We start from the raw sequence: 24915 nt of genomic DNA, 5'->3' as shown, positions 1-24915 counted from the left end.
TGCTACGGCTTCGTTAGCAGAGTGTCAAGTCGACTTTTCCTTCATTATTAGCCCTTCCTGAAGCTATCAGCCTATGCCTCCCACCTCTCTCCTCTTGGGAAAGCCTATTAGCAGCTTGTGATGGCTGTTTTATTGACAGCATAAGCTGTTTGCTTAGCAAAAGGAAACTTAAAAGAGTAATAAGCTGCTATCTGCCTTGATTTCAGTCTGCAGCCCTCATCCCGGGCTGTGTTAGCAGGGAGACAGGCTGGGAGGGAAAGCTGAATTCCTGTAACCAGAGCAGACAAGGCAGCATCCTCATCACTCCTGGGAGCCAGGATGAGCCTGAGGTTTGCAGATACCAGAGAGAAGGAAATGCAGACAGAGGGGACCCCCCCAGAGCTGATCCCAGCCCTGGTTCAGACCCTTCACTCCCGGAGTCCTCCTCCCCTCCCCAGGACTCTGCCCCGGTGCAACACCCCTTTCTGCACAGGGGGAAGGAAATCTCTGTGCCACAGGCACTGGAGGGGTGACACAGCAGGGACAGGTTCCATCCCCACAGGTTCCAGTCCCTGCACCACGGGGTGACACGGGGACACAGTTCCCTGTGCCTGAGGGACGGAGGGATGGTTGGAAGCAGGGGGGGCCCTGGCTGGGTCCTGTGTCATGCTCAGCACAGTGGCACCAGCTGATGCTTCTGGGATACAAATCACAGGGACCTGCTGCAGGTTTGCATCACTGGGAGGGCAGCTGAGATCGAGTGTGAGAATCAAACAGCTCAGAATTGCACCAGCACTCACCTTTCACTGCTGAGAAAAAAAAAGAGAGATCAGAGACTGGAGGGGCAAAACACTCCCGGTGTGTTACTGCAGAGCTGCCTGGCCTGGGATGGAGCACAGGTCCAGGACGTTTAACAGGAGAAAGCACTACAAAACACCCCCAGGAGACCCATCCTGCTGCAGCCCGGTGCATTAGGTCTGAAAGATCCATCTCTTCACCACTTCTGATTCTCCAGGAACAACGAACAGCACTCATTTGTTAATGTGAATTATTTCCAGTGCTTAGTTCCAGCCTCCCCTCCTCGGGGGCTGGGCTCCAGAGAGAGCCCACGAAATGGCTGAGAGATGTTATCTGGCTTTAAAGGGATGAACTGTGAGAGGAGAACTCAATTTCTTTTCCCCTGTGCAGAGCCAGATCAGCGTAAGGTGGTTCAAGGCTTGGGAAATATTAAATCAAGCACACGGTCTGGACACAGATAAAAAGGGTTTGCATTGATGGAACACCAGTAAACTGTTAAAAAAAAATAAAAAATAAAGCTTTCCACGTTTGTGCACGAAGTTGTGTCACACCAGGAGCTCTGGCTGGGATGTGCAGGAAGGGGCAGGGCTCCCACATTCCCTCCCAGCCCACCAGCCACGAGGGCATTGGGGCCAAGCCAATGTGAGGGCATAAACTCACCCCAGAAAGGAACTTTTCCACTTACCTCCTTCTCCCCACAGATATTGCTGATAATAGAGCTCGAGGCTGGGCTTGAGGAGGGTCCTAGGACTCCAACCACTCCCTTGGGGAGAATCTGGCACACTGTGGGCACCAGAGAGAGGGAACAGGCATTAGACTTCATCCTCAACTGCTTACAGTACCTGCTGCACTGAGAACATCACATTCCTTCACACAACACACTCCCTGCCATTTACACCCCCAAAATCCCTCTATTCCCTCTGAAGCACTGTCACCCTGCCTGTGACACTCTCCCTCGTTCCCCAGCCTTTTAAAATCCCACCTAAACCTTCCCCAAAGCCCCAGTATCCTCATCTCTGGGGGCTCTCTCTTTTAACACCCCTTTTTGTCCCCAGGATAAAATGGGAACTGAAGTATATGGAAGACACCCAACACAGCAGTGACCCGGCTTCAAAGCATCACCCAGCAGCAAACAAACTTGTATGAGTTGCTCCCCTCATCCTCTGCAGAGCTCAGTGGTAATATAAGGATTGCATTACTGTTTTTCATTCCTTTTGGGTTGGTTTTTTTCCCTATTTGTAGTTAATCTTCTGGCTCCTGTCCACCAGGGTTAGCAGAGCAATAAAAAAAAAAAACAAACCACCCTGACAAACCGAAGAAGTTAAATCTCTTCCCTCAAGCTTCCCCGGGTTAAAATGCAACCTTTTGTCCTCTCGATTCACAGCACAAATTTAGCTGAACTGCACTCCAAGGAGGAGCCCAGCTGGTGTCACCTCCCTGCTGCCATCCCCATCCACCAGGAATGCTCCTCCGGAGCAGCTGGTGCAGGCAAAGCCTCAACAGAAGGCGAGAGCCCCTCGTGCCTCAATTCCTGGGCTCTCACAAGCTCATGTGAACATGTGCTGGCCACGGGCTCCTTCTGCAATGCCAGACCTGCCTCAGCATCCTCACACGCTCAGCTCCTTCCTCCCCACACACACAGAGCCACTGGAGCCTTCCTGAAGGAACAGGATGTGGAAGAGGGGAAAGGGAGGCACCAAAACTACCCATCAGTTCTGGCTCACAACACTTTCATGTGGAAAAATTAAACCACAACTGCACAAAGCTGGGATTTTAAAGGTAAGTGCTTCTTCAGCATCCTCATCACAGGTCCCTGGTTTACACCTCAGACAAGGTTTTGGGATGGTTGCAAAGAGTTATCCAGACTCAGTGGTTGGAAAAGGAGCTGGAAAAACTCAAATCTGAACGTGTTGTTTTAGGGGTTTTTTTTGTAGCAAAGGGAATTCATCATCAAAATGGCTGAAACACAGATCAGAGCAGGTTTTTTTATCAATTTGAAGTCTTTAAATCAAGGCTGGATGTGAAATGAGAGCCTACACTGTGCTCGGGGTGGTTTTGGAGCAGTGAGCTGTGGGGTGGAGCACAGAGTTTGGAAAGTGAACTTCTACAGCCTGATTTCAGCTACCCAAGGCTGCCCAGAGAAGCTGTGGCTGCCCCATCCCTGCAAGTGTCCAAGGCCAGGTTGGATGGGGCTTGGAACAACCTGGGCTAGTGGAAGGTGTCCCTGCCCATGGCAGGGGGTGGAACAAGGTGAGCTTTAAGGTTCCTTCCAATCCAAACCATTCTGGGAGTCTGTGATCTCTGGCCTTAAACTCCATAAGTCTCCACAGCCTCATGACTGGAATATGAGGTCAAAATCTGATTTAGTTTTTCCCCTTTGGGGAATTGGTTTTACCTCTCTTTTGAAGGCAGAGCTCCATATCCCCCCCAGCCCCTGTCCATACTGATTGCTCTGACTTCTTACAGCAAGTGCTGATGAAATGCAAACATCTCCTCTTGGGTTTTCCTTCCTTCTGTGCTCTCTTCCCCCTGCAACAGCTCAATCTCCTCCAGAGCCAGTGATATTTTTCTGTGGCATCTTCAAAAGGAATCCAGTGCTTGCTTTTCCTCCGTGCTTAAAAATTTACAGGCACTTAGACCTCTTCAGAAGACACTTTTAAATAAGAGCACCAGCGATTTGAAAACCCTGCCTGCTGCCTCAGCAGCCCTCATCAGCCCCTCTCAGCTCCAGCAAACCCTTCACAGCTGGAGGAGGAAGGAGCTGCTCCAAGTCCTTTATCCACAGGTTGTAAAGGTAAAACTCCCGGGGAAAATTCTGTGGTGCACAGGGAGGGGAAAAGTTTGGCGAGAGCTTTCCTTCTCATTGGCACGGAGAACAAAAAGTGGGTTAAGTAGCCATAGCAACAGAGTTGCAACAACTGCCAGAAGAAAAAGACCTGGTTTTTGTCACTACCAGGGGGAAACATCCACTAAAATTAAGGAAAATGAATGGAAACAAAGTGGAGGTGCCCGAGGCAAAGGTTTTGAGCACGTTTGGGAAGCTTCCCGTGTAACCCAAGCTCATCTCCTACTTCAGAACGTTTCCTGATGCTGTCTGTCCCCCCAGGGAGGAAAGGCTCAGCCTTGCTGCTGCCATGGGCGCTGCAGGTTCAGAAAAGGGTTGCAGAAATGTAGGTCCTGTGAAAAAATAAACCTCATGCCTGATAATCACAGAGAGTATAACCACAGTCAGTGGCATATTATGGGATATTGCCCCTCCAATCCCTTCATGCTCCCCCACCTGGCTGCCACATAAGGTGTGTGCTGGGCAGGACACATTTCTGATTGCTGCAGAACTTCTGTTTGTGTCCAATTCTTATGTTGTCCAGAATTCAGGATCTCAAGAAACACTGCACATTGGAAAGGCATCACATTAAGAACCTCTTTAATCCTGGGATGGGGTGTGGGATCATCCCTGCTCAGGTGTGTGTTCAATGTGCAGTGAACACACACCTTTGGAAGCAGCAGGGCTGTGCTGCCACAAAAGCAAGAAAGGGCTGTGCTTAATCGTTTCCATGGGTGTATTTGGGAATTAAGAACAGCTCTGGACACTCAGGAAACAAGAAGGTATTTTTTAAAGGAAGGTGGAAAGGCTTGCTTATTTTTTGAACATGGAAAAGCAAGACAACAAGTAACTGTGACATTATATATGTCTGTGCAGCCCCCCAGACATGGTCAGAGAGTGCTTTTCCCCTCCTGGGATCCCAAACATTTCCCTGTTCAAAGCAGGGCTGAAAGCCCCCCAGGGAGAGAGAGCATCCACCCCCGGGGCAGGACACAGCATCCCCTTCCCTGCACACAGACACCTGATCCCAGGGTTTCAAACAGCATGCAAGGAACATTCCTGGCTCTAACTGAGCATAAACGAGCAGGGAAGGTTGGCAATTACCTCAGCATTTCCATGATTGCAAAACATGCCAGAGGATCTGGAGTGGCAGGGACTGGTCAGGACGGGAATCTCAGACAGGGAACACCAAGTGCATAAATAAATAAATAGCTGGTGTTCCAGAGGGTTCATCCTGCACTCCCAGACTGCTCCCTGCAGCATCCTTTGTGCTTCCTAAAAGGAACCCACAACCAGAGAAGCCCAGAGAGAAGCTGTGGCTGCCCATTGAAGTGTTCAAGGCTAGGCTGGAACAACCTGGTCTAGTGGAAGGTGTCCCTGCCCAGGGCAGGGGGTGGAACTGGAAGATCTTCAAGGTCCCTTTCCAGCCCAAACCATTCTGTGATTCCATGACAACCAAAGCAGGCTTAAAACATGAAATCCCACAAAAATAGTGGGACAAGTAATACAGCACATTTGAACCACTGCCACTGAAAGGACTTATCAGGCACTTTGAAATCTTGGTGTGAATAAATAAAAATTTAAAATCCTCCAGCCCCTGACCTGCCCCAGGATGTTTGGATTCACAACAAAGAGATGTTTAAAAGGCTGACGAGGCCAGAGGGGACAGGGGGACAAGTAGAAGATCTGTCCCTCCCTGGACATCAAAAGGAATGAGGTGGTTTAGATAAAGACACGATTAAACAAGTCATTTTGGATCCCCATGAAAGGAGTTGAAACATCAAACACAAAGAGAGAACAGGTTTTCCTTGTAACAGCAAAAAAAAAAAAAGCTCTGTCCACAACCTTTCAGTGCAAACTCCTTGCAAACACAGATGTTTCACACAGGAGCAGTCAGTGTTTGCCTTCATTCATATCTAAAGCTGAAATAGAAACCAGGCATGAATGTGATTAACTGACTCATATTTCACCTGCTGCAGCAATTGTGATTTTTGGGGCCCTCTATCATGAGCCAGTCAGAAGGAAAAAGGAAAGAAAAGCAGCTCAACGCTAAAATAAAAAACTAACTCCCCAAAATTCCTCCTTCTCTTGAAGCACTGTTTATGGAATATCACTGATGGGGTGTAATTCCTAAAATCAGTCAGCTAAACATGGAGCTGTGATATTTAACAGTGACTCAAAAGGGTGTGAAATGTGAGAACAGTATTAAACAGCTGTATAACAGCTTTGCAGCCATAGGTTAAAGCATCTAAACAGTTTTTATTAATATTATGTGTCATAACAAACATCAGTGCTGTATTAAAGCATCTGAAAGGCATGAAAGCCCTTGAAATTTAAGTCAGAGGATCTGATTCTCCTCCACTACCAGTGTAAATCAAGAATAACTTCAGTGACATTAATAGCAGAGCCATGCAGAATCCAGATTTTTTTCCTTTTCAAAGAAACGCTCGCAGACATTTTTCCCTCTGAAGAAAAGGCAAATAACACACTGCAAAACTCACCAAAACCACGTCAAGTTTGCTCCAATTCCTACTTTTTTACGTTCTGTAAGCCCAAGTAAAGAAAACTAAGAAAATCACCCAAAAAGGTGCAAACTGGAAATGGGAGGTGCCTCTTCCTCACTCACCCTGTTTCCACATTCTCCCCAAACACATTTTTGCTGCAATCAACAATTCCTTGCAGAACATTTCATTCTCAGCTTGAAAAAATCTCCCAACAGAGGTTAATAAGCAGTGTTATGGGTGTACAAGTGAGACAGAAATCCTGCTCCCCATCCCTGTGGCATCCCTGGGGGTCACTTGGCAGCCAAGCCCCGAGTTAAACAACAGGAACTCTGCTCCATGCAGGAGATTTATGAGGAAGGAACAGGAATGGAACTCAAAATGCCACTTCAAAGGGTCCTTTAAGACCCTTTTTTCTGGGGTCCTTCCTGCACAGAAAGCTCAGGCAAACAAGGAATCTTGTCATTTCCTAGGAGGCTGTTGAGAGATGTGGGATACTTCCAGGGGCAAACTGGGAATGCACTGGGAAGGAGCTGCTGGAGCAAGTCCAGAGGAGGCACCGAGTTGATCAGAGGGATGGAGCAGCTCTGCTGGGAGGAAAGGCTGAGAGAGTTGGGAATGTTCAGCCTGGAGAAGAGAAGTTTTGGGGTGACCTTACTGTGGCCTTCCAGGACCTGAAGGAGCTACAAGAAAGATGAAGAGGGACTTTGGACAAGGGCCTAGAATGACAGGACAAGGGGGAATGGCTTCACACTGACAGAGAGTGTAGGTTTAGGTGGGATATTAGGGAGAAATTCTTCCCTGTGAGAGTGGGGAGGCCCTGGCACAGGTTGCCCAGAGAAGCTGTGGCTGCCCCATCCCTGGAAGTGTCCAAGGTGAGGTTGGAGCAACCTGGGCTAGTGGAAGGTGTCCCTGCCCATGGCAGGGGGAGTGGAACTCAATAATCTTTAAGGTCCTTCCAACCCAACCCAACCCAGCCTGTGATTCTATGATTCCACGAAATCCAGGCTGTCCCCATCCCTTCTGCACAGGGAGACTGGATGTGCCCCAAAGCTGTGCCAAATGAGGGCAAAGCAGGATGTGCAACAATCCTGGGCAGATGGGAAAGACCAAGAACACAGAAGGGAGATGAGGGATCCAAACCAGTGGAGAATTGCTGCTTTAAACAGCCCCTGTGCTGCTGCCTGTGATGATTTTAATCTGTGCTGCCTCACGGGTGACAGGCTCTATAAATAGACACTCAGGTACTTGCTGAGACGCATTTTATTAACTGAACTCTTCTATAAATAATGCAAACACTAATTCAGGAAATGAAGGATGTGCTGATCTCGCAGACCCTGTTCTTCCAGCTACCCAGAGTCACTGCTGAGCAGCTCTGGGTACCACAGGGCTGCTCAGTGCTCTGCAGAGCACACACCAAAACTGTGAGAAAAACCAGCCTGCCCCAAGGCCACAACACACCACCACACATTTTTGGGGGTACCCTGCAGATTGCACAGTCCTGGAACACAGGACCGTTGGGAAACGAGTCTAAAATCCCTGTTATTAAAAATGATTTCTCCAGCTTTTTCAAGCCAACCGGCAATAAAAAGTTATAGTCCTCCCTTGAACTCTAAAGGTCAGCTTAAAAATGATTCTGAAGGGAAGCTATCCCATTCCAAAGAATATTTACTCTTACAGGAAGAAGCAATTATAGATCTTTTGGGCTCCTTTCACTCGGGCTCCCAAAAGGTCTGTGGGACACTGACCATCAATCTCCTTGTTATCCATCAGCACGGAGCTGACACACTGGGCATCCAGAGGAACAACTCTAACAGAGAACTGTTTCATTAAGGGACTTGGAAGTGATGTGGGAAATCTACTGCTCTCTCAAAATTAGCTCTTTTTCGATCCACGTGCTTTTAAACATCACTTGAAAACTTCCCTTTGTGTAAATAAATCTGCTGCCAATCTCAAGCCCTGGAAGAGCTGTCATGTTTGCTGACACGCAGAGTTCCAGGGGGAATTAAAAATAACTTAATTGCACCCGACTTGCCCAGAGTCTCTTATTTGCTCACCATCAAGTGCTTCACAAAGGATCAGCACCTCCCGTATCGCTGCCTCTGTTTATTGACACACAGATTAAAGGAAGTAATTTGTCCCAAACCGCTGAGCTGGGTGGTGGCAAAGCCTGTTGGGGACCCAGATCCTCTCAAGTCCACGCCTGGGCTCACCTCACAACGCCAAGCTACACCCTCAAATGAAAACTGCTCTGTGTGAGCAGGAGAGGAGCAGAGAGGTGGGGTTTTATCTCAGTTGGCTGACACACAATTTCCCTCTGCAGCAAGTGTGCCAGACACCTCTGGCGAGCTGGCAGAGAGGGGAAGGGGGGCAGGCCCAGCTGCAGGAGAGGCACTCACTGGTTTCTGCTGTCTCGTACTCGCTGTCCCGCAGCAGCTCGAAGATGTCCACCTCCACCTTGGCCTTCCCCGCCCGCTCGGGCGCGCGGTTGATGCGGTTCTTGGCCAGGGTGATGGAGAGCCTCTCCCCTCTGCTGCACTCCATGGGGTCATCCAGGATGGCAGCTGTGGGAGCAAAGGGGTTGGCAGTGGTTAGGCACGGCAGGGACTCTGTGCATGTCCCCATCCCCCTCGTTCCCCGATCCCTTCGGGATCTCCACGCGAGCGCTGCTGCTCCTCTCACCACCACACTGGGAGCATCCTCCTTCCCACACGGCCTCTCCTGCTGTTTCACCCACCTCCCAAGGTTTTTGCCAGACAGGTGGGTGGTGAAATCTCTGCAGCAGTGGCTGTGCTACCTGTCGGAATGCCACAGCACAGCCACCCACACTGTCGGGGTGCTGGTGGCATCCAGCACCCACTGCCATGCCCAGTACCCACCCCGGGGGCTCTCAGAGAGACACATCCAGCTGTGCAGCCCTGAGGAACCCAGATCCAGGCTCTGCCTCACATCCCAACAAAGGAGGAACGTCCCCAGATAGCCTTGGATCGCTCCTGTGAAGCGTTGATCCGGTGCTGATAGCTGGAATATTTCAGGAAGCGCGTGGGCAGCCGTGGGTGGGGAGGGACAAATATTTTTCAAACAGAAAGCACTTGACTCTTGAACTCAGCTCCTGGGGCTGCCCACTCAAATCTGTGTTAGGCACAGGGGGAGGGGGAGGGGTATTATTTTTGTTTTCTTGAGGGAAGGCAAAAAGGAATCAGAGTTGAGCATTTTGTTATGAGCTGGCACAAGGTCTGCACCCCCCCCACGGGTTTGTCCCTGCTAACAGGAGCTCTCCTCCCAGAACACAGCGATTCCACTGGATCTGGGGAAGAGCAGAGCTTTGTTCGTTGTGTACATTAAAAAAAAACACCAAGGTTTATCTTCCCTTCCCAAAAAATCACTCCAAAGGGAGCGATGCCATCCGGGACTGCTCAGGGGCTGGAGCAGACAGGTGAGCAGGGCAGGGATTAGTGGGGCTCTGCTGGGCTGGGTGGCAGGGAAATGGGGAACTCAGGGCAGCAGCCCTGGGGAAGCTTTGGAACGTGGCACTGGGCTGCAGCACGTTTGGCTTGGGGGTTTTTTTAGAAGGAAAATCAGCTGAAACCCAAAATAAAGCCTGAAATAACTGAAAACAGTTCTGAACTGGAGGTATCCTGAGTTCTGAGAGCAAGGGCTGGCAGGACAGCCACTGTTTGAAGACAGAGCTCACTGGGGTACCTGGTAGAGAAGCAGAGATGTTGTGCTAGAGGTGGGACTGAGAACAGCCCTCAGAGGGCTGGTTTGTATCAGGAAGGTCCTCACTGCTCCCCATCCCCCTCCAGTGCCACCAACACTCCTGTCTCAGGTCCAGCCTCCTTTTATTTTGGCTTTCCTGCCCCTGAGACTCACTTTGACCCAACCCCAAAGCTCAAAGCACAGCCCAGTTTCAACAACCACGTTTCAGGGCTCTTTTTCCAGCCTTGCTCTGCTCATCCCACTGGAATCTTCTGTCTCCTGACAAAACTGCAGAGCATCCCTGTGTCCCAGTCCTGCCCCAGCCTCAGCAGTGGAATCCACTGGTGAAGCAGAGGTGCTCCACACTATCCTGATTCACTTTATATTCCGAGGATACTCAAGAAATTCCTTCTCTTCCTAGATTTTCCCGCTTTTGTGGGAGCTAAATTAAGTAAGCACTGATAAAGAACCCCACAGCAACATTTGTGGTGCACTATACACAGATGTCTGGGACAATAACATGTCCCAACAAGCAGCTAAAACTCCATTTCTTCAGGAAAGAAGCAGCAGAGAAGAAAGTTCTCACAGACAAAACTTTTTCCCTCCAACCCTGCTCCCAGGAAAGGCTAAATCTGTGTGCTGGAATGTGATGAACATCCCAAAAATGCTGCTCGTGTTCAGGTGCTGACACAGTAAAATTAAAGATCAGTGGGGGGGGGGGAGTGTGTGTCAGCATTCTGAGATTCATTAAGTTTCTAATTTAAAAGCTTCAAAATCACTAAATCGGGAAATGTTTTCAAGTATATTCCTAATTGCCAGTTTTCAAACAAAATCCACTTCCACTAATGTGCAGTTAAAGACATTTGAAATATAAAACAGTCGAAACCAAAGCATTTTGAATTATTTCCCCAGGCCACCTAGACAAAAAAAACAGGTTTGTTTTTCTGTGTGTCTATTCAGGATGGGATTTTCCGTTCTTATTTTTTGGAAACCTTGAAAAGTTCCCTACAGGTGAGGGGGAAAAAAAAGAAAACTGAAAAAAAATAACAACAGTAAACCCTCTTCTTTACTCAGCTCTGATTGAATTTGAACTTTGGGGCTTGTGATAGAAAACCAGCAAAATCTGCTCCCTTGCATTTTGGGACACTTTGGTTACTTTTACCACATATTAAACCAGCCCTCAGGACTGAGCAGGTAATGAGACTGAGCTAATCTTTATTTATTAAAGCTAGAGCATGAAAAAAGGTCATTTAATGTTTAAAAAAAGGTTGGTTTTAAAACTTCATGTCTTGGGACACGGTGCCAAAGCTCATCTCACAGTGGCATCATTAAGTATGAACGGAAATCTTTCTAGAAATTCCCTTTCATCTCCTCCTGTCTATTAAATATGGGAAGATGCATCAAGTAAATCTTTAATCCTGAAGACTTACAGCAAAGTCTTTGAACTTTGTTGCCCTCAAAAATCACTCCTGTCTTCCCAATCGTGATAAATGCCTCTGGTCTAGACAACTTCTCTGTGAATTATGAGGAAAACATTCCAGAGGGAGCCAGGAGCACCTGGATCTGTGATGCCCAACTCAGGGCTGCTCAGGATTTCCCAGGGACTGAGAGTCAAACAATCCAAGTGAAGCCACCAAGGACTGGCACAGGCTGAGTTTTCCTCTGGAATAATTGGCTGGAAACATCTTTTCCCATGGGATGTTCCGATCTTGACAGATAAAAATCCTTCACATAGTAATAATTATCTTTCTAGTCAATATGCCCAGGTTTTCCTTACACTTAACACCAAACCCACAAACCTGAGAGGCACCAAACCAGAAGAGTTTATCCCCTTGGAAATGCAGAGAGAGCAGCTGGGTTGTAGTTCATCAATATTCAAGTGACAAAGTTTAAATTTCTATCAAACTCACATTTCAAATGCAACACTCAGACTTAATGATTTAACAGCAAGAACCATTATTGATAGGCAAAGAAATGCAAGGGGAGGGGAAAATCAGATTTCAATGACTCTCCTACAGACAGTCCTCACCTCAGGGATCTTCCAGCCCTCAGAGGGGGGGATGAGGACGCAGGAATTGATGCCCTGTGATGAGATGTGTGTGTGAAAGCACTCAGTTTAAGCCCTGCCCTACCAAAACAGAGTGTGAGGGATCCCTGTGAGTGCTTTGTCCAGACAGGAGCTGGACAAGGAGCTTCCCAGAGACGTGTCATCCTTAAACTCCACCATTCCCAGCCTGGGCAGCAGCATCTGCTGCACATTTCCCCCCCCAGAGCACATCCACGACACTGTGCAGGGCAGATGCTCAAACCCTTCTGCCTCTTCTCCTCACACCCCGGAGAAACTTCTCCAGGAGGAGGCAGGACATTAACTTCTCACCCTGAGCTGCTCAGCTCTGCTCCTCCCTGCCCGAACAGCATCGGGGGGCACGGGCAGCGCTGCCAGCCCGGGTGCCCTGGGTGCTGGAGGCAGCTGTCCTGCTGGAGTTGGGCTGGCACACAGCAGCCACCCGAGCCCCTGCAGCAGCCAGCACTGAAATTCAACCCTTGCCACCCTCAGCTGGCTCTCAAGCAGGGCTAAGAAAGCAGAAAGGCTCCATCCCCCCGTCCCCCCCCCCGAGCCATGTGGCTCCTCAGAGCCACCAGCCAAGGCTCAACAGATGCACCCTTGACAAGCCCCATCCCACTGCAGGTTTTGCTGCAACATCACTCCTTAATTCATGATTCAAGCAGGATCTAATGAAGTAGCATTTTTATAACAATAACAGGGAACAGATGCTAGTAGGAGGTTTAGACACTGCTGCAACAAACTGTGCTCAGCTGACCTTTCCCTGTTAACAGTATCATTTTTTATTTACGTTTTTCTCAGATGCTTTTCGTACCTTCGAGATGTGAAGTCATACTCAGAAACACAGTTTCCATCTCAAGGCATCTCTTGAAGATGCAGATTTGGCAAAGCACTGGCTTAGCAAACATATTTCACTGTTTGTAACCTGTCCCTCCAAGTTAAAAAGATATAAAGCTGTCTGCAATATTTCTCAGGTGACAGGTTAAGAGCACATCTACAATCTCTTCTGATTTATCCTGTAAACACAGAATCATCAAGGTTGGAAAAGACCTCCAGGATCAGAGTCCCCCCTGGGACCCATCCCCACCTTGTCCCCCAGCCCAGAGCACTGAGATCCACATCCAGTCATTCCCTGAACACCTCCAGGGATGGGCACTCCAAACCTCCCTGGGCAGCCCCTCCCAGTGCTTTAAAACCCTTCCCATGAGGAAATTCCTCCTGATGTCCAACCTGACCCCCACATCTCCCCTTCCTCCTTTTCCTCTTCCTCAGCCACCTGCGTTTCCTGCACCACTGGAGACCCTCCTCACGTCATGAACCCCAAACTGCCCCCAAAACCACGAGGCTGCAGGGGCAGGTGATTAAAAAATTGTTGCAAAATGGCCTTATTTTGTCCTTTTCCCCTCTGCTGAATACGGTATCAACCCTTCAGGCTGTCAGTAGAGCAGAGGAGCAGGAATTTGCACAGTTCCTCATTACAGGGCTGTCAAGTGGAGCTCCAGTGGAGAAACAGGTGGGGTTGTGTTTCCATTATAACCTCTGAAGTGCTGCTTAAAAATAAAATAAAAGGTCGTCAACGCGCTATTACTCTGAGAGGGAAGAGGATCTCATCAAGGAAAAGGAAAATCTAAAAACATCAAACCTCCTTCACAAAGAGACCTGATAATGTTTGTGTGATCGGTGCAGCACAGGGCTATTTGTTGCTCTTGGCCAACATGGGAAATCTGCATTTAAATGGAGCTTCCCTCTCATTTCTGTTATCCAGAGAGAGTGAATTCAGGGGAGAGAGAGAAGGGGAGATGTGATAAAAACAGCTCAGGGCTTTAGTTTGCACTGCTTGAAACACAATCTCTCTTTTATCTTCTTTATTAACTGCTCTGTGTACATAAAATCAGAATTACATTCTCTGAGACCTGGAGTTTCCAGGAAAAAAATTTAAAAAAAAAAGGGAATGAAGGCGATGGTTTGTCCATCATGCTGGGCCTGTCACAGGGCTGGGATGCAAAGCCTCTGTATCCCAGTAAACATCATCCCTCTGGGCCAGGTGAAAGCCCTGCCAGGCTCCTCACCTCACCTGCTTTTCCAAATATAAATCCCACTACGAGGCAGCAGCAAAGAACCTTTACATGGAGACAGAAGCAAAAGAGCCCAAAGGGGTAAGGAAAGGGTCTGGAATGGAAACGCCCCATCCAGAGCAACCTGAAAACATCCTCTTGGACACAAGCAGGGCAGGAAACTGAGGTCTTTTAACAGGGAAACTCCTCTGGATTTCCAAAGCCAGGCTTGAGGTCCTGATCTGGGTATTCAAATAATGTGGTTTTGACCAGGTAAGTCCCACTAAATCCCCTGAAAAGCCTGCCAAGAGACATCCCAACAACGAGGAGAGAAAAGCAGGGACAAGGAGGAATGAGGGATTTAGCCTTCCTGAGGGTGTAAGGTCAGGGAATGTGATTCTGGCTCTGAAAGGAAGGACAGTCTGGAAGGATGGACACAAAGCCCTGCCCTGAAATTCGGGCTGGGTTTTGTGGACAGAAGGGGAAGGAGGTGAGAGTGGAATGACAGGAAGGCACGGTGGGAAACCTCTCACTCCAGAACCACAGGCACCACCCAGGAATGTTGGTACCATCAGCAGGGAAGAGCCTCCCTGGGCTCTCAGAAACTCTCCAGCAAAAAAACAGGCAATTCCAGGCACCAAGAGCTTGTTTCTGCACGTGGTGGAATGGGATTTATATTTTTTTTCCCTCCCTTTTTTTTCCTCCCCTCGCTGAAACTTTTCTCCCAGTGGGAGCAATCCATACCAGTGCTCTGTGATACAGATTTCCTGCATCTTTGCAAAGCCCATCTGTCAAACTGGACCCCAGCTTGCCAAAAATTCAAACTAACTGCCTGGACACCCCCATCCCCACGAGGTCAGGCTCAGTGCCTAAATCTTATTTTTTTAGGAAACCAGCCTGAAAACACCGTGTGAAGTTGGGAAGATTATTCTCCTGTCTGTCTTTTGTTCCAGTAATGTCAAGTTGAGTTTCAAAAGGAAGTTTTTTTTCTGCCCATTTTCATGGTCTCAGGTGATTGGCAGCAGCTGTGGTTTTTAGGAAGAGAGCACTGGGAAGCCCTGGTGGGGCCAATAAACTTGGCAAGGCCAAGAAACAGGCAAGAACTTAATTAAGTCATTGGAGAGTATAAATACAAGAAAAATAACCACACAAACCCCAAGTGCCACTTGCAGGCAAGCAAAAAAGAATGAGGAGGGGAGAAACAATGTGTAAAATTCTAAGCTAAGGGGGGGGGAAAGGAAAAAAAAGCCAAAAAACAAATGGGGAAGTCCACGAGGATTTATAGTGCTAATCATGGATTTGAGAGATGGCAATTCATAATGCAGCTGTGGGACTCGGTGTGGGAGAGCAGGCAGAGGCACTGATGAGGGAAAGAGCATTCCATGGGATGGGGAAGCAGGAAAAGAAGCTGCTGCAGAGCCCCAGATGCCAGAGGATACCCACAAAAAGCACATTGTGTACCTACAGCACCACAAAACCGACACCATCTGCAGAGGGGGCTGTGATTCAGTGGCAGCCAAGGCTGTTCCAGCACACACACAACACTTTGGGGTTTACTGACTGACAGGGATTTAACCAGAGGAGCATTCCCAGGACTGGCACTTTGCCTCCTGCAGAGGGAACCACTTCTTGAACCTCCTTCTGATCACAGAATTGTTAAGGTTGGAAGAGACCTCCAACCATCACCCAGCACCACACCCTGCTCACCACTAAACCACGTCCTCAAGTGCCACAGCCACGGGTTTTTGGAACACTTCCAGGGATGGTGACTCCTCCACTGCCCTGGGCAGCCTGTTCCAACTCCTGACAACCCTTTCCAGGATGAAATTTTTCTAATCTAGACCTCCCCTGGCCCAACCTGAGGCTGTTTCCTCTCGCCCTGCTGAGGATCAGACAGCATGCTACAGGATCAAAGGAATTCAGGGTCTCCCTAAAGTCACTGAATTCCCATTTATGTAAGTGGGGCTTTAGTGACAATTTCCCTCTTAACCCTTTCCTGGTCTCTAAGCACTTACAGTGCATTTGCTCTTCTTTCAGCATCTCCCTGTTTCAAGGATGTCACAGCTCTGGCACCACCTCCTGATCCTTCCCAGGCTGGCAAACCCCAGGGATGCACAGCTTAGCCCGAATTCCAGAGGAGGGAATTGCCAGGCCCCATGTCCAGGCTTTCCCCAGCCAGCTGATTAATTCCTGCACAGGCAGCAAACAGCCTTGGACACATCCCCAGTGCCAGGGTGAGAAGGGGGGAAAAGCTGCTGTGCTGAGGGATTTAGGGCTTTGCTTTCATTAATATGGAAAACTCAGAGGCATTTTGCCCTGGTTCTAATGGTGTCACAAATCAGTGGCCACTGCTGCTGTCACAAAGCTCTGGAAGATGGATCCAAGGACAAGGATCGACCATGTTGGATGTAGATAGCAGATATGACAACTCCTTTGAAGAGATGAGATTGAAAAATCATTTCACCTCTCATTTGTCTTTCTCCTGTGATGAATGAAGAACGGAGGCATGAAGAGATAAAGCAGCTCCTCAAGGTTTTCCAGGACCACGTGGCAAATAAACAGATTTAATATGCCAAGAGACTCCAAAAACCCTTGCAGGACCTCAGCGTTTCTACTCACTGCCAACAAAACCTGACACTTGTGCTTCAATCTCCAGGCATTCAAGTGCATCATGAAGACAAAGTGAGCACTGTGTACGGATCTTCTGGGAGATGGGAACCCCCAGAAGCAGCAGCAGCACGTTAAAAGAAACAAGGATGAAGATAAATGGGTCAGTGCTGCAAGGATGGGCACAGTGGGGGTGGAAGAGTCAAACTATGTTTGGAACCTTTGGGTGGGAAGGGATCTTAAAGCTCATCTCATTACAACACCTGCCACTCAGGGGCACCTTCCACTAGCCCAGGTTGCTCCAACCTGGCCTTGGACACTTCTAGGGCTGGGGCAGCCACAGCTTCTCTGGGCAACCTGGGCCAGGGCCTCCCCACCCTCACAGCAGAGAGGGTCAGGACCTTCTGAGGGTAATTCAGAGCACCTAAATCAGGGAATAATTTGTCCCTATCAAGCTGCCCTTTAGAGCCTCTGTTCTCTGTGCTCCATAGGAAAACTCACTGCCAACATCTCCCACCTCCCTACCCCTACACTGCCCAGGTGTTGGTGCACAGATGTGCAAGGGAAGGTAACACAGCCCAAGAGCAGGAGGTGATCACAGCAAAGCTGAGTAGAAGATGAACAAGGGTGGGAAAAGGTGACATTGGAAGCTCCACCCTTGTAGCAGAGGATCCAGATGTATTAAAGCACATGAGAGAGTTTGATCCGATTATAAAAGACACTCGAGCCCTTGGCTGATGTGCCTCAGGACTGTTTTCATCTCTCTTTTACTGGTAGAACAAACAACTTTTCCTGCTGAGTCACACTGAAATGAGATGCTAAAGAGCTGCCACACCAGATGTGGAAGCCCTTCAGATCCAATATCGATCAATCTACACAGCCTGTATTTATTTATTTTTTGCCTCTCAGCCTTCAGCAATTTAATAGGTTACTTTAATGTCTTCCTGCCTTCCCCCTCTTTAGTATGCTCTGCCCACTGTAATTCTTCTCCCCTGATGACTTCTTCCCTGACTTCTGGATGGGAAAGCAAAACAGTAATTTTCTTTTCCCTGGGCTCTGACATGGTTTTCCCTCCCTTTCTCTCCATCTTAGCAGCACAGAGTTAATTCATCTAATCCCAGTATACTTTTTATACTTGTTCAGAAAGAAAAGCAGCCCCACTTTGTTCTTAGATGACTTTTTGAGAGAAAGGATCTACAGAGACCTAAAGTGACTGAAGTGATGCACAGAAACATCCTCGCTCGAAGCAATTTGTCTCAGCACCCTCTGGAGACCGTCCCTAAGTGGGGTGTCAAACATTGCCTGGAGAGTCCTTGGCACAGCAGAAAACAACCACAAAATCCTTAAAAGTTTTCCCAAGGAACCTAGCACAAGGTTTCTAGCACAAGGCTCTTCTGTGCAGGTAAAGAACAAACTTTTAGGCAAATGGCTTTTGCTTTCAGCTTTGGGGAGCTCATTACGGATTCTCCTGCATCTGGAGAAGTTTTAAACACGCCACACGGAGACAGAAAAGGGCAAGTGAAGAGCAAGAAAGGAAAGGGGAAGGCGAGGAAAAAGAAAAAAGCTCGGCTGCAGAGAGTGAATTCAATCAGACACAAAAAACTCTCAGTGAACAAGGGTGAAGAAACCCAAAGGAAAAGCTGTTCCAGACTCCCGGGATGTTGAGAGTGATGGAAGAGCTGGTGGGATCAGGGCTGGGGAGGAATCAGCCCCAACACTGGGTGAGGAATGAGACACAGCAGAGCCAGCCAGGCTGAGTGCAGGGAATGACATCCCCTGCAGTCTGTGAGGAAGCTGCTTACAGGGGACACTGAATTAGTGACATTAATGCAGCACGAAACTGGATCAGGCTCCCAGTGATAAGCTTAATTAAACAACAGAGCTGTCCATAGGCTCTGGTTTGTGTTATAAATAAGCAACGTTTACACTGATTAACTGAAGTCATGGTTCGCATCATTAAATCCTACTTTAACCACCTAAAGGAGGACACCTGCAGGAGCTGAATGCAGCCACGGGTGCTCTGACACTTGCAAGCCTAAGCACAGCCCAGGGAGGGGGACAGGGGGTCTTTCCAAGGCTCTTTCCCTCTGTGAGGAGGCTGGAAGCAGCTTGTATTCCAGTGGGTGGTCCAGGGGCTGCTGTCTCATGAAGAGCCAGGGTTGGCAGCCCCAGGCAGCACCACGTTCCCACTAGTTCTCCAAGTCTATAAAAGATGTCTTAACACAGCACTGAGAACATCTTGGAGGCAGCAAGCTGTGTCAGCTGCCCTCAAGGATCCAATCCTTTTTCATTAGCCCAGCCAGAAGAACTTGCCTGGAGAAACAGGGCTGCTTTATCATCCTCCCCAGCCTCTTCCAAGGCCACCTCTGGGACAGCAAACCATCCAAGCCCCAAACCTCCCCAGCCTTGGCCACCCCTCTCTGTTCACTTTAAACCTCCATCCTCGAGAGCTAAAGGGGAAAAAACCCTGGCCTGTATGAAAAGCTTCACCCCATGAAACTTGAGGTTTAAAGATAAAATTCCCACTCAGGCCCTGCTCTGAACCAGGATGAACTGAGGCTCATGTCTACCACTTATTCTAATTGGAATTATGAAAACGGGACAGACCCTTTCTCCCCTCTTTTTCAGCTTTCTGCTCCTTCCTCCCACAGCCCCCTCAGAGGTTTTTCCACAGCTCTAATATTTCAGAGAATGGCCTCGTTGCTCTGAAGTGAAAAGCCAGCTTGGGAGACCCTGGTCTGCTCCAGCTCATCCATCACATCTGCTCCCAAACCCCGTGGTTATTAAAAATTAGAGCCGGTCAAATTATTGTTATATTTTGACACATGGAGAATATTATTATCATCCTTTCCCTGGCTGCCCCCAACCCCTCCTCATGAATCATTCATGAATCTTTCCTGATTCCTGCAAAAGAGCTTTGTGCAAGGCAGATTTCCTGCCCGTGGAGCAGAGTCACAGTGGAGGGAGACTCTGGAGATAAGGCTCCAAGTCTCTGATGAGCCCATCAGATGGCCCCAGAAAATTCTGCAAGGATGATTTACCAGCTCCTTCATCTCCTCCAGTCTTCTCCCTTTTTCCTAACACAATCTTACCAGATTGGGAACAGACTAATAACAACAGTAATAAAATAAATTTCATTTAGGGTCGGTCACAGGACTGGGGCTATTTCCTCCATCTCTTCTCCATCCCAGAATTATCTCTTAAATGGATAACAATGATTGTGAGGGTCCAGTTATTACCTTGAAACCTCACATTTTGATACATCCAATGCTGTTCTCTTATATAAATAACAGTTATTATTGTAAAGTGATTTTCCCCCTCCTGTACTTCCAAAGAGTTCCTGCAGGAGATGACAATGAAAATGGGTTCCATTAATACCACACTTAGGCCCTGCTGTTTTCATGCTTTAACTTCCAGCATTAATCTTCTAATGTGTCTTTAAACAAATATCATTCATCCCACAACTCTCTGGCAGCTATTCTTCCCCTTCCTTTCCCCCAATATCCTTTCTAGTTAAATAGGAGCTCTTCCTCCCCTGACTCATCAGTGGGTGTTGTGCTCCTGCCAGTGAGAGAAAAGCATTTTTTTTCAGGCAGTTTCCTGGTAATTACAAGAAAAAAATACACAGAAAGAAAAAAAAAACACACACACACACACACCAAAAAAATTGTGTCTCCCACAATCAGGAGACACACATCAGAAGGGGCTGTGATGGGAGGATTTCTGCCTTCCCTGAAGCCTTGCAGTGAGGATCACAGGGTGACTCTGCTGAAGAGGGATTCTGAACTCATCCTGAGGTGACAGAGCCGGGTGCCCGGGCAGGTTGTGAGCACAGGGAAAACGTTGCCTCTGGCACACAGCATCCTCCTTTGAGCCCACGACAAATGCAACTGCCAGGCACCACTTCTGTGTGATCTGAGGAGGAGAAACAAGGCTCTTCTTCTCCTTCCACAGTCACAGGGCAGCTGAGACTGCAGCTCTCAACTGGCTGCACAGGACTCTTTGAAACTCTGCCACCGCCTCTCAGCAGTGAGAAAAGTGCTGTCACCTGCATTTCACGGGGAGTTGAGGCAGAATATGGACACAGCCCAACTCTGCAGTGGCATTCAGACACCAACCCTGCCCCTGAGGGGGGAAAATCCATGGATTTCACCTGTTCCAAGGAGTTAATCTCTCCCCTCCAGTGGTGCAGTGCCAGCATCGCTGGGGTCCTGCCCACTCTGCCAAGGCCACCACGTCCATCCAGCAAGGGGAGGACACTCTGACCTTCCAGCAAAGGCAAAAAAGAATGTTTTCCAGACTAATTAAGGCTAATTATGCATTAGGCATGAGGCACAGGACCACAATTCCAGGAAATGGTGCTGCACTCTGCTTAAAAGGTCTCATCATCATCATCAAGACTCATCATCCACACATCACCTCCCTCTCCCCACCCACCTTTGCTCAGGGGAGCTCTCTCCTCCTTAACACCCTCCAAAGAGGAGGATCCCCCAACCAAAAAAAAAAAAACCTCATTTTCACAAATGGTTTAACAGCAAGACCAAGCCATGAGTGAGAGCTGAAATTAAAAAACAGGCTGCCCACCTCGGGGTTACTGATCTTCCCCTGCACTTCCCACCTCTGGTGGAAATGGCAAAGATTAATCCCCCTGAGTTACCTCATGGAACTCCTGGACATCTTGGACTTTTGTGCTCTCTCCTCCCCTCCCTCCCTGGAGTGATGACATTCCCTCTACCCTTGCTCAGTTCCAGCCTCTCCCTCATTATCATCTGTCAAGTCTAATTAACAAGGCACTGACATCAGGGAAGAGGATTCCTGCAGTTTCCTGTGGGAGCCAGAGGAGAGGAGCCTCCACCCTTTGGAAAAATGGAATAAACTCCCCAGCTGATTGTTGTTGCTGTTCCCATGATCCCCCCCCCCAGGAGCCCAGTCCAAGCCACACACTTAAACTCTCCCATCTTTTGGAATTCCCATCCCTGCTCCCAGAACCATCATCATTTCCCTTCCCCAATCAGCTGCCTACTGGGATAAAAGGCCAATAATTTGGTGGTTTCCAGGTGCCTCCTCTGAGCTGTTCTATTTTACTCCCTCCAAACCCAACATGCCTTTCACAAAAAAAAAACAAAAACAAAAACACTTGGCTGTGTTTCCCATGTTCCTGATTAACCAGTTAATGAGGAATCTGGATGGAGCAGAATCAACAGGAAATTAAGGCAACAAAATCCACTCCATCCCTCCTATTTTAAACAAGAGAAAGCACAGAGAGAAAAAAAAATCCAAAATATTTCCCTGAAGAATGGCAAAAGCTCCAGTGGAAGAGGTAAAATGCTTTTCCAAGGAAACACCACTACATATCCTTAACATAAGGAAGCACATAAATAATCAGGAATATTACCCAGCACTAAGTAATAGCCTGAGGTTATCTGGGAATAATTTCTGATACAACTGGCTCTGATTATGTCACTGCTGCAAGAGGTCACTTTTTGCCACTTCTTCAGGGGGATAACTTTGTTGCAAGGTTGTGGGTTTGCTCTTTTGCTGTTTTTGTTTGTTTAGTAGAAAAAGGTCATAGAAGGGGGGGTGAAAGAGACAGACTGGGATAATTTTTTGGCACAAAACCACCTCACAGTGTCTTTTAGGCCAAAACTGGTGTCTTTCAAAAAAATTAAGACTTCTCAAGCCCAGCAAAGAGGTTTTTTTAAGGTGCAGAGAGGGCTCCCATTACGTTGGAAGTCTCTCAGTGCAGGTTTTCTTCAGTGTTTGAGAACCTGTGCAGGACCACGGCTCAGGATCAAAACTGCAAAATGCTACTCACAAAATAAAGGATATTATTCACTTGGGCATGAGCTTATTTTTAATCTACCCAAACTCTAATACGTGTTTGTGTGCGTACATGTATAAATAAAACCCGAAAAGACAAGTTTTGTTTAAAATCATCTGAGAAGATAACGAGAACTCCAGCCCTACCAAGAGCAGCGAGGTTCTGTCCTGTTGCTTAGGGGAGCTCAGCAGCTGCCCCATCCAGACTCCAGAACCTCCCAGAGCCTTCCCTTCCCCAAATCTCCAAAGCAGAGCACGCACACCCCGATTTCCTCCCCTCCAACAGGCGTTAAAAACCCACCACGTACCTACACACTGCAGAGCTTGGCAGTGCCCACAGCCCAGCACTGAGAGCCTCAATTAAATCAATTAGCATCCCCATACATGGCTAATATTGGAGACGTAGGAGAGGCTTTATTATCCAAATAGGAAATCAGTTTGTGTGTCCAGATGGTCACTGGAGGCGCTGGAATCACCACACTAGCACTGTAACTCGCCGTGTTTGGGCCCGTTTCAATGGCACCAGCCCCTGTTTATCAGCTTGGAGGAGAGCCTGTGCCATCTGGGCAGGATGAGGTTCATTGTCTGCCTGGCACGCACGGGATAAACACAGCTCCCACTCCCACCCCACTGCTGGTTATTAATATTGACTGGGAGAAGGGGGGAGAGGGACGGGAACGGGATGAACAGCGCCGTGAGAAAGCTCTTGGGGCAGAAGGGTCTCTGAGCATGGATTGGGCTGGGCTGTGGGGGCCACATCCCCTCCTGGCTGCTGGAATACTCAGGGAAAACATGGAGGGAACCCCCAACCAAAACCATCACCCCAAACCCTCCCGTTTTCTGCTCCTCGCCAGGACTGAGCTGCCAGGAGAGTTCCATCTGCACCCCAGCACCACCTGTGACCCGTTCTGCAGGCAAGTTATCCAAAGTTATCCATTTTAAAACATCCAAAGGCAGGAGCTGGGCTGTCAGGGCCAGATCCTCTCCTGGTTGCAAAGGGATTCCCTGGAATACTCGGGGAAGAGTATGGAGGGAACCCCAAACGAAACCATCACCCCCAAACCCTCCCATTTGCTGCTCCTAGACAGGACTGAGCTGCCAGGAGAGTTCCATCTGCACCCCAGCACCACCTGTGACCTGTTCTGCAGGCAAGTTTTCTAGTTCTAAACCATCAGTTATCCATTTTAAAGCACTTTAATCCACCCAAAGGCAGGAGCAGGGCTGCCTGGGCCAGATCCTCTCCTGGCTGCAAAGGGATTCCCTGGAATACTCCAGGAAAAGTATGGAGGGAACCCCCAGCCAAAACCATCGCCCCAAACCCTCCCATTTGCTGCTCCTCGCCAGGACTGAGCTGCCAGGAGAGTTTCATCTGCACCCCAGCACCACCTATGACCCATTCTGCAGGCAAGTTCTCCAGTTCTAACCCACCAGTTATCCATTTTAAAGCACTTTAATCCATTTAAAAGCCTGTCTTGTGCCTCCAAAGGGAGCGAGCGAACCGAGGCAGCCGAATTAACCAGCGACTCTTCCTGTGCTACAAAGGTGCTTCAAACCCACAGAGGTTCAGCCCCAGCCATCAGGAGAGCAGAACACGCTCAGGACAGGCTCAGGAACAACTTTTGAACACACACCAGCTCCCTACCTGGCACTATAATGACAGGAAGGGAATGCTCACAGCCAGTTAAGTCTCTAACTGCTGTTAAAACCCTCCCATTAGTCTCCTCGTGTCATCTCCCTGCAAGGGGATAATCCTTCTGTTCTCACACACACTTCATCTGCTCCAACAGCAGAGATTCTCCCTCATTATGCACCAGCACACGTGGCCACGCAGAGGACAGTCACTTTGGGCTGTGTTGCAGTGACAACACAGAAGTGTTTGCCTGCGTGTGAATGAAAAATACTATGAAAGGAGATTATTACTGGAAAGATGACAGGGGGGGGGAAAAAACCAAACAACAAAACCTTGCAAGACACGAAGCCCAGTGTAGTTCTGCTGAAAAGTGAAACAGGTTACAAAAGTGATTGTGTGAGAATGGATGTATCATTCTCTCCTGACATGACATCGCCTCAATTAGGTTCTCTTGCTGAGGTAACCTGGAGGCAGCCCAGCGAGGTAACAGATGGGAAAGGCTCTCTGTGAGGGTAAGTGCAGGGTCTGCCTGTCTGGAGGTACATAAAGCAATTTATTGTTCTTTTTTTTTTTTTCCCTCTTGCATTCAGCGTTTCTGACGAGGTCAACAGGGAGGGAGCAGAGAAAGCCTGGATTCAGATTCAGATTTCACACATCAGAGGGGAAAACACTCAACTTGAAAAAAGCTTTGGGAGCAGTAACTGAGAAATTATATATGTGCTTTTTCTCACCTCCAGCCCCGTTCCTTTATTTTATTTAAAACTGTCACGTTAACGTGGTTTTCAAGAGAACACATAAAGCTCTCCTGCGTTTTCCCAGCGCTGTGCTCTGATGGTTTGCACTGATAAAAATCACCTTCCCAGCCACTGATCAGGAGGAGAGCAGGAGGTTTGGGGGCACATCCAGCTCTCCCTTCAGAGCAGGGCTGGGTGATGAGC

At 48.5% G+C, this 24915-nt stretch overlaps 1 protein-coding gene across 3 annotated transcripts in view; it reads right to left on the bottom strand.

Annotated features, from left to right (window-relative positions):
• The window catches only part of GRIK4 (glutamate ionotropic receptor kainate type subunit 4), a 183544-nt gene that overhangs the window by 65471 nt on the left and 93158 nt on the right, over positions 1-24915 (bottom strand). For all 3 annotated transcript variants that reach the window (XM_032709625.1, XM_032709627.1, XM_032709626.1), the window contains 2 exons: positions 8502-8666; positions 1463-1560 (listed from right to left, as the gene is read on the bottom strand). In XM_032709625.1, coding sequence (XP_032565516.1) covers positions 1463-1560; positions 8502-8666 — 263 coding nt within the window. The remainder of the gene's footprint in view (positions 1-1462; positions 1561-8501; positions 8667-24915) is intronic.

The sequence above is a fragment of the Chiroxiphia lanceolata genome, chromosome 23 (assembly GCF_009829145.1).
Source record: "Chiroxiphia lanceolata isolate bChiLan1 chromosome 23, bChiLan1.pri, whole genome shotgun sequence".
Classification (NCBI taxonomy): Eukaryota; Metazoa; Chordata; class Aves; order Passeriformes; family Pipridae; genus Chiroxiphia; species Chiroxiphia lanceolata.
Note: the sequence above shows the minus strand (reverse complement) of the source record. Positions and strands in the feature narration are given on the sequence as shown.